Here is a 10,812-nt window from a genome sequence, read left to right on the forward strand (position 1 = left end):
AGATGCTGTAGGAAACAGGTCTCAATTACCATCTCAAATTACTTACAATCATCCAATGTTGAACAAGCTGATGCTGGGCCTAAGTAATGCAATAAACTCTTCTTTTGGTTGGTGATGTGAAAGGTGATAAGTCTCAATTTCCACAGTAAAACAAGTCCTGTATTGACATAACCTGAAAGGCCGCTCAGCAAGGAAGAAGCCACTGCTCCAAAACCGCCATAAAAAAGCCAGACTACGGTTTGCAACTGCACATAGGGACAAAGATCGTACTTTTTGGAGAAATGTCCTCTGGTCTGATGAAACAAAAATATCTGTTTGGCCATAATGACCATCCTTATGTTTGTTTGGAGGAAAAAGGGGGAAGCTTGCAAACTGATGAACATCATCCCAACCGTGAAGCACAGGGGGTGGCAGCATCATGTTGTGGGGGTGCTTTGCTGCAGGAGGGACTCGTGCACTTCACAAAATAGATGGCATCATGAGGGAGGAAAATTATGTGGATATATCATTCAGTCAGGAAGTTAAAGCTTGGTCTCAAATGGGTCTTCCAAATGGACAATGACCCCAAGCATACTTCAAAAGTTGTGGCAAAATTGCTTAAGGACAACAAAGTCAAGGTATTGGAGTGGCCATCACAAAGCCCTGACCTCAATCCCATAGAAAAATGGTGGGCAGAACTGAAAAAGCCTGTGCGAGCAAGGAGGCCTACAAACCTGACTCAGTTACACCATCTCTGTCAGGAGGAATGGGCCAAAATTCACCCAACTTATTGTGGGAAGCTTTTGGAAGGCTACCCGAAACGTTTGACCAAAGTTAAACAATTTAAAGGCAATGCTACCAAATACTGATTGAGTGTATGTAAACTTCTGACCCACTGCGAACGTGATGAAATAAATAAAAGCTGAAATAAATAATTCTCTCTACTATTATTCTGACATTTCACTTTCTTAAAATAAAGTGGTGATCCTAACTGACCTAAGACAGGGAATTTGTACTAGGATTACATGTCAGGAATTGTGAAAAACTGAGTTTAAATGTATTTGGCTAAGGTGTATGTAAACTTCCGACTTCAACTGTACATGTAAAACCACTTGATGTTTGGTCACTGACCTCCCTCCTCCATAGTGCACCCATTAGAAATGCTATTTTTCATTTATCTGATTTCCCATTAATATTTCCTGTGATAGATATAATTTTCAATAGATCACTGTCCATATGAGCTATAGATCTACAATGCGGTGGGTTCTTCGACCTCACTTATAAAGGGTACACCTTTTTTATTTTATTTTATTCCTGACCTGTGGTTATTAATTAATGTACAGATTTAGTTTTCAATAGCTTCCTGTCCAAATGACATGAGTGTGGTCTATGGCATTTCAGATTTAGATATGATAATTTATCAGAAAGTATTTTGGATGTACTGATCTACTTTTTTAAAGTAACTTTAAGAAGTCAACTATTTTTTTCAAGGGTAGCTTAAGTGTATACCTTTTTCCAGTGTGAAGTAATTGGTAGCTTGGTGAACTATGTTTTCACAGTAGCTTCCCCGACATTGTCCTATCTTTTTTCGGAACCACCAACAAAAAAGCCAGAATTTGTACGTTTATTAAGAGCTAGAAAATGAAATAGTGCCATCAACATGTTTTTCCAATTACACAGTGAGGAAGTTTCAAAGGTATAGCACACATTGAATTTACACATTGCATTTAAGCAATAAGGCACGAGAGGGTGTGGTATATGGCCAATATACCATGGCTAAGGCCTGTTCTTAAGCACTCCGTGTTGTGTCGTGCTTGAACACAGCCCTTAGCCGTGGTATATTGGCCATATACCACAAACCCCCGAGATTCCTTGTTGCTATTATAAACTGGTTACCTACGTAATTAGAGGAGTTAAAATAAATGTTTTTTCATACCCGTGGTATACGGTCTGATGTACCACGGCTGTCAGCCAATCAGCATTCAGGGCTCGAACCTCCCAATTTATAATGTCTATTAGGTACTTTAAAGTTTAATAAACATATGCACACTTTGTACTACCTTGTCTCTATTCCTTTTGAATCATTATCCATTGAGTCATCGTTTACTGAATTGTGGGGTGCAACCCCTTGGGGCGGGGAGAGGTAACTTAACTAAATTGTTGCACCTACTCGAGCAAATACAGTAGTTGGAACTATTGCAGTATTTCTTGTCAAAACCACTCAGATCTATAGGGTATAGGGTCTAGGGGTAGATTTGGGGTTAGACCATACACCACTTCCAGGACCATTTGGTGTGTAATACCAAATTTCTAACCATATAGGCTGCCCAGTTCACTTCATGCAGAGGCAAGTCAGCAATTGGGGTGAAGGAATGTAATGTTGCAGAGTGGTCATAGTGACCTTAAACTATGAAATGTTAGTTTTAAAATGTGGAAAGAAGTGGAAGGCGAAAAAACCAAAGCGAGTAATTTAAATGCTTGTTACTTTTCTCTTATTCTTATCCGTACTTTTTGAAACTTCACTGTCGGTTAGGGGCTCGTAAGTAAGCATTTCACTGTAAGGTCTACACCTATTGTATTCGGTGCATGTGACTAATAAAATTTGATTTGATTTGAGTAAAGGTGCAACTATTTTTTGTGTCATAATGGAAAAGGAAAGGCGCAGCGCTCGCTCACCATTAAAAACATTTTTTTATGAAACAAACTTAAGCAAAACGTTTCAGGATTCATCAATGTCCTTCGTCAAAACAATGACACAGACGGAATGGAAATGTACATAGGTCATAGGGATAAGGGAAGACTTTTAGCAAGGAAACAGTTTGGCTGTCAGTACAAGTAGGTCGACAGGGTAAGCGGTACTGTAGTCAATGGCTCCACCTAGTGGCAAAAAAATGTATAGAACACAAATCACAAGAGGGTAAAGATATAAAACCTATGGTAGATTTGGTAGGAAAAAAACCTAGGTAGGAAATATATGATTGAATGATTTTATTATAGTGTCATGCATCTTCATGATGGCCAGCCCACATGGGCTAATAAGACACTGTTGTATTGTTGTATCCAAATAAAAGTATCATACTTTTATTTGCACACATACCTACATACCCAATTGCATTCCTACTGAAATTACAACAATTGAAAAGCAAAACAAAAACATTTCAGTTATACAACTTATCTTGTCACACCTTCCAAGCTTTAGAAATAAATGAGTTCTGTTTTTTGTTGTTGCATTTTTTCAAACAAGGTTTCTCTTAAATCATCATATAAAGTACAGTAAAATACTTGTCGTACGCTTATGGCATAGTTTGTACATCTCAACATACTGTATGTTTATATGCCCCCTTTATGTATCCTATAGTTCTGACTTGTTGTACTGGGAGTACACTGTAAGAACGGCCCATGTTCTGAATTCTGTTGCTGGCCGATGAGCACTGATACGTTTTATTTATAATTTCTCTTCATATGACAAGGATAAAAATAATTTGCCAGTAGATTGTCGACTTGATTCATGATGATGACTGCTAGCTAAGACTTTGAATGTAAGATGTTGACATGATCAGTCCAATCAAATCTACTGTACATATAACGTCATTTGATGTCATTTTATCTGTGGCCAATGACCTTGAGCCTTCTTCAGGGGCGAAAATCTGATATCAACCTTGGAGGGGACAATTACATGGACATTTTCTCAAGAGCAATTCCTGAGGGGGACACCAAAAGTAGTGCTGTAACACATAGCCTACGTTGTAATATGGTAAATGTATATTGAGGAACCATAATTCCTACAACTGAATAATTGATAGGTACAGTAGTTAACTGAAGGGTTTTCCCAACTTGTTCAAATGTTTAAATCATTATAATACTACTACTAATAAAAGTTATAGCAGTGCTCCTTACCAGTCCACTATGTATGCAGGTATTCGTACTTACATCCAGCAATATCAAGAAAGGCCAGTAGGTAGCAATGGTACTGTACACTGTATGGGTGTAGTTTTCATAAATACAATGAACATGGTGTGATCACATCTAAAATAATTTCCATTGAGAACCATCACAAAGTTGGTCTCCGTATTGAATTGACCTTTTAATTTTACTTTTTCTGATACATTTATATAGTCATTAAATGTGCCACTGGCCTGAGTCTACTACAATATCTTTACAAGAACAAAAAGCTTAAAATAAGTACAGTTCTAAAAGCAAAATAACTATTTCAATGAAAAACCCAAATAAATCAAACAAAATATCCTTCAGTCAGTGTCTCAACTCTTCAAACAGCAGCTATGGACAAGTATGTCGCACAAAGTATGCAATTTTAAATAAAATAACATGAAATAAATAATTTGTAAGTGTACTGTCATGTACTAAAAACTACTAAACAAAAGAACAAATATCAATTACACCAGGGGTTCTCAAACAGGGGTCCATGGACTAATTGCAAGGGGTCCGTGAAATAAAAAAGTGTAATGAATGTAGTCAGTACCACAAGGTTTCCAGTAAGTTTACATATAATATAGAGTGGAGGTCCCTGAGGACCTCTCAAAACCTTGCCTGCCTTGCCTCAAAATATGCAGGGGTTCCAGTACCCAAAAAAGTTGAGAACCACTGCTATACACACTACTGAACAAAATAACCAAACATATGTTTGCGGGTTTCAATGGATCCAACAAATTGCTGGCTGATATTTTCCTTCTTGAGACTGTCCAGCCTGTCTTTATGTACATTACAGACAACTACGCCGTTCAGTCTCTCTTGGCCCATGCTAGCCCGTAGCCAAGTCTTTAACCTGCGGAGTGCACTGAAACTCCTCTCAGCCTCACATGAAGACACTGGCACCACAAACAAAATTCTGATCAGCACCTCAACTTGGTCAAACAACCCCCGCACCTCCACTGGAAGCCTCCTGAGGACCTCTGCTGCTGCAGGGGTATTTGTTGTGAAAGAGAGGGATCTGCACTGAAAGAGAATCTATGTTCAGTTCTGGGTACTGATCTAGAGACTCATCCAACTCCCCCGTGAGAAGCGCTCTTTCCAACTTTTGCAGGACGTTTAGACCGTCCTGGTCAAAACGGTCGCCAAACTGAAACTCCACACCATCCAACACTGAAAAGAATTCTGCCCTATAGTGATCCACTGCTTTGCCAGCAAATCGCCTTGAGTGCGTCTCAATGGATTCAATAGAGTCAATCAATGTTGTTGCTTTCTCATACAGTGAGAGCGTAGCTTTCGTCATTTCTCTTGCCCCTAAGAGATGACCGCACACACTCGACTGCAGCCTGCATACCAGAGACAGTCTGAGTTTTCTTCTGCAGTGAAATGTTTAGACATTCAAGCTCTCCAAGAACAGCAGAGGCAAGTGTGAGGCCCAACACAGTCTTGCCTTTTCTGAAGTGCTCGAATAAGCCACTGGCAGTTGAAGCTGTCTTGGATGCAGATTTTGCCATCTCCTCTAGGCTGCTTAGTACCCGCTCATACTGCCCTAGCACAGCTCTTATAGCAGTATTCCGCACAGTCCACCTTGTTGGACATAGGGGTTTCCGGGTGGGCAGATTTGTTTCTTTGGACGTGGCAATTGATTCAAACATGCTCTTAAACTTTCCTGACTGGCCATAGAGGACACCTAACTGATGGACCCAAGAAAGGGAATCCGGGATCAGTGGGGAGGCTGAGCAGCCAGCCTGTGTAATCAGATTTACACAGTGTGCTCCACAATGGACATAGAGGGCTAATGACTGCTGCCTTCTCACAATTGCCTGTGCACCTGTGTATTTTCATGCCATGTTTGAGGCACCATCGTAACTCTGCCCACGTAAGCCAGACATGGGGAAATTGAGCCTCAACAACACTTCAGTTGCCACTTTCGCAATGCCCTCGCCTGTTGTCTCCGACACACTGTATAGCCCAATAAACTCCTCGTGAGGGACAAGGTCATGGTCAACATAACGCAGAAAGACACTCTCCTGTTCAGCCCCAGAGACATCTTGAGTACCATCAACAATTAATGAAAATTGTACAATCGGAAGAGACCTAATCTCAGCTGCAATGCCTCGAATGATTGTATTGGCCATGATGTTCAGAATTTCATTCTGTGCTTTGGGGCCTCTTGAAACGTCAACACTCTGTTGGCAAGAGTTTGCGGTTAAAAAATTGTGGGTGTGGCTGATATGGTTTTGTGCCATCACTGAGGTAACTGGACAATGCTGTGCCACTGTCCCCTATACTGGTGCTGCTGGCAACAAGGGTGACACCTGGTCCTGCCGTGGCTGTGACATTGTTCTCTGAAGTCTCTCTCCCTGGCTCTTTCCCTTTCACCACCCTCACTGACTCAGTATGTCTCCTAGAAAATAAATAAGGTGTTTGCCGTACTCCTAACTACCGGTACCCAAAACTACACAATTAATCACAACAGCAATACCATTGCCATAAACAAATCTTAGTTTAGTCATCAGTTTAAGTTGAGAGCGGGGGTATTGTTAAAGGAATTTAATTCCTATCTGTTTATCAACCGATTCAATTAAAACACTCTGCCCATACATAAGAATTTGTAAGATAATTATCAGCATTAAATGGACAGAAACCAGTCTTAAAATCAATCAATCAATAGCGTTTATTCTCGAGAGTACTGAATCATAGTACAATTTACATCAGGTTATATAATAAAGATGATGTCATAGGTTGTAATGTCCATCCTCCTCTAGAATACAATGGCAGTATAGTTAGAGTTCTCATTACTGTCTGCCACCTGTTAAACTATCTGCAACCAACCCAAGGTTTTTCCCCTCCCTGGGTAGAGACAAAATGTCCTGTAAGGAACACAGCATTCCAGCCTGTCTGAAGATAACTCCATTCTTTCTAATAAGGAACACATAATATTCAGCATTATGATTATAATAAGTTTCATTCATACAGTAACATCTAAGTCAAATGTATACATATTTTAGTCATTAAACACAAAAATCCCATAACAGGTATCCATGGCATTTTCCAATTATGTCCCTATTTTACAAGTCAAAAAAATTGAGAACCTTTCATAATGTTGCCAAACAAAGACTCAACAAACTTACGTGAGACTCCCTGTCTCTGCCAGTCTGTCCCTGCATATCTGTCCCCAGCTCTGCTGTCTGTGTGCCATCTGTTGCCTGCTCTGCCTAATGACATCATTGTGAAACATTTCCATTAGCATTTCACTTCTTTCTTATGAACATTTTATCAACTAGTCTTTGAGATATTAGGCTACTAGAGTTCTTACTTTGCGTTTTGGTGTACTGAAAAATACTCCGATGTCCGTCTTTTTTACCTGACTGGCTGGCTGGCCGGTCTAGCTGCACACACACACATTTACACAACATATGCTGCAACCTTTTCTAATTTTAATATAGTTTGTTTCATATTGGCTGGCTTCCAACAATAGCTGAATTTGTAAAGTTAGCGAGCACCAATTTCGTTTCTGTGGTGTTTGCTATAATCTTTGCTACCTGGTTAAATAAAGGTGAAATAAAATAAATTTAAAAAAGTTTACTAGCGACAATTTAGCTTTTGCAACGAGACCATTAAATATATTTAAGACAATGGTATAAGAGAGTGTAGTTCTGTTCAGTTTGGACTTCAGTTTATCGCTAACCTTATCACAGGGACTTTGAAGCACTACAGCTGCATGCTGATCTTGGAATAAACTGACAATAGCAAAGATTCCATCTTTGACGACGCCACATTAATGGAATAGGTACTAGCTAGCTTGCTAGTTAATGTTTGCTTTAGTTTGAGCGCTAGCTCTGCAAATTCAGCTAGTGTGTGAACCCTGCCAACATAAAAAAATAAAAATAAAAAATAAACATTGCTATGGCGCGATTGACTGGATTAACCTCACGTCAGTTACGTACATTGAGTGCCTTTCGGACAGTAGATACGAACCCTCTATTACCTTGCCAGCTAAAGAACTGGCAGTGGATCAAACCATTGTGAGGCAAAGGGCGGGGTGGTCGCAATCTTTTGAAACTTAAAAACGCGCTATTAAGTGTCTATAATCAGCACAAGTGCTTTCATTGCGTATTATTAATATTATTGAAATTACATAGTTATGTTTACAGTGATAGATTGGGGGGGACAAATCATATTTTTCCCAGGATGGGGGGGTCGTGTCCCCCCCGTCCCCCTGGGATTTTTGCCTATGGCCTTCTTGGAAGGGCACTTGTAATATAACTCTATGGCAGGACACAAAGGGCTGAAATGTTGGATGTCTACCCTTACAAAGGATTTAAACTTGGTGATGAAGTACTGTCCCAATGAGTGACAGAACACCAGACATGCCACCAGGGGACTTTTCTCAGTCCCCAAATTCAGAACAGATTCAAGAAAGCGTACAGTATTATATAGAGCCCGTATTGCATGGAACCTTCTTCCATCTCATATTGCTCAAATAAACAGCAAACCTGGTTTCAAAAAACAGATAAACAGCTCGCGGCACAACGCCTCTCCCCTATTTGACCTAAATAGTTTGTGTGGATGCATTGATATGTAGGATACGTGTGCCTTTTATTTATTTTTTATATAGTTCTGTCCTTGAGCTGTTCTTGTCTATTGATGTTCTGTATTATGCCATTCTGTATTATGTTTCATGTTTTGTGTGGACCCCAGGAAGAGTGCAAAAGCAAATGGGGACCCTAATAAAATACCAAATACTGAGCCAATCACGGTGCAATGCTTCTATTTTCTGCTGGCTCGCCCCACCACCACAAAAGCACTAAGCTATGTTGAAACACCTGCATTTTGGTGCTGCCTTACTGGAGAAAACAAAAAAGAGACCATGTGTGTATGCAGCTTTATTAACTGAATGATTGTTTTTTACATTGTTTGAAAACTGATATGTGATATGTATTAATGCCAAAATAACATGCAAAACAGACAAGCCTCCCCCCAAACAGTTGAGATATTTTAATTTTATTATTATTTTGCTAAAAATGTGGGGCTCAAAACAGGTGGGGCTCTGCCCTAAATAACAGGTCACCACTGTGTACAGTGCATTCAGAAAGTATTCAGACCCCTTCCCTTTTTCAACATTTTATTACACAATACCCCATAATGACAAAGATTTTTTTTTTTTGCAAATGTATAAAATAAAATATTACATTGATATAAGTATTCAGACCCTTTACTCAGTACTTTGTTGAAGCACCTTTGGCAGCCTCAAGTCTTCTGTATAATGCTACTAGCTTGGCACACCTGTATTTAGGGAGTTTCTCCCATTCCTCTCTGCAGATCCTCTCAAGCTCTGTCAGGTTGGATGGGGAGCGTTGCTGCACAGCTATTTTCGGGTCTCTCCAGAGATGTTCGATCGGGTTCAAGTCCGGGCTCTGGCTGGGCCACTCAAGAAGATTTAGAGACTTGTCCCGAAACCACTCCTGCGTTGTCTTATCTGTGTGCTTAGGGTCGTTGTCCTGTTGGAAGGTGAACCTTTGCCACAGTCTGTGGTCATGAGAGATCTGGAGCAGGTTGTCATCAAAGATCTCTCTGTCCTTTGCTCAGTTCATCTTTGCCTCGATCCTGACTAGTCTCCCAGTCCCTGCCGCTGAAAAACATCCCCAAATTTCCAGAAATAAAAAAAACAACCTGTTTTTGCTTTGTCATTATGGGGTATTGTGTGTAGATTGATGAAGGGAAAAAAAACTATTTCATAAATTTTAGAATAAGGCTGTAACCTAACAAAATGTGGATAGAGTCGAGGGGTCTGAATACTTTCCGAAGGCACTGTAGACCTATCACAAGAAATATGCTTATAAAATCAGGGAAGTGGTGAAATGGAATTCTAAGGAATGTAGCATGGATGATGTGTGTGTGTGTGTGGGGGGGGGGGGGGGGGGGGGGGTCAGTGACTTCATATTGTGGTTTTTACATCTCCAATTGATAAGAAGCTTTTGAATAGTATCCTTGTATATGGGTCAAATATAGCACAGTAGTTACAGGTAACCAATAAAAATGTTGGTCCTTTGCAGTGTGTGTAATATTCATATAGGGCTAATCCTCCTGGATGGGAAAGAAATAACATATTTCTTTGCTTACACGCAATCACCGGTAATGCACTTTTACGACGGTCCCTAAAACACCTTTGCCAGAAAAGTTTGTCCAATTGATTTAAGCCTGAAATCTTAAAATTACCCCAGCAATCAGGTCTTTCAAGTTATTGAGTAACAAAAAATAAACAAGACAGACGAGGAAATTTATTTTCCCGTTCACTTTTCCTATATAAACAAGTGAGATAGATCAAGTACATTATGCTGAAGTATTTTGGTCTGTATTGTCTTTCGTTATTTGTCAGACCCCAGTAAGACTAGATGTCGCCATCCTAATAAATCAAATCAACGGTGCATGTGGAGGATGCATAACAAGGTAATGTGGATGGAGAAGTAAATGCGTTGCTTTACAATGACAATCAGGGTGTACCCTTTCCATGCATACTAAATGTTTGCTCTTTTGGTGACTTGACCTACATTGCATACTCGATGACCATTGCGCATGATTTATGACCTTTATGGGGGGGGGGGGGGATTCTTACGACGTCGCCAGCAGTATGAAGTGAGTTTGACTAAAGGACTCCTGGAACAACTGGAGCAGGAGGCCGCTAAGCTGGAGTAACTTTCACACACACAGATCACAGAAAAAAAACGTTAAAGCTATACACAGTGTGACCGCACAGATGGATAGCGGTTGTCACATGATTGGTTTCACTCAGCCAATCAACTGCTTGCAAATACCCAAACACTATTAACTATAGTGATTATGCTTCACAAACTAGCAGTTACAACACATTACAAAATGTTTTAAATGAGTTACAAAAATAAC

At 40.0% G+C, this 10,812-nt stretch overlaps 1 protein-coding gene across 1 annotated transcript in view; it reads right to left on the reverse strand.

The window, feature by feature from the left end:
- cfap58 (cilia and flagella associated protein 58) overlaps window positions 1-10,480 on the reverse strand; it is a 33,731-nt gene extending 23,251 nt beyond the window's left edge. Inside the window, exon 1 of the mRNA XM_038966272.1 lies at window positions 10,461-10,480. Coding sequence (XP_038822200.1) covers window positions 10,461-10,480 — 20 coding nt within the window. The remainder of the gene's footprint in view (window positions 1-10,460) is intronic.
- Window positions 10,481-10,812: the final 332 nt, after the last annotated feature.

The sequence above is a fragment of the Salvelinus namaycush genome, chromosome 2 (assembly GCF_016432855.1).
Source record: "Salvelinus namaycush isolate Seneca chromosome 2, SaNama_1.0, whole genome shotgun sequence".
NCBI classification, from domain to species: domain Eukaryota; kingdom Metazoa; phylum Chordata; class Actinopteri; order Salmoniformes; family Salmonidae; genus Salvelinus; species Salvelinus namaycush.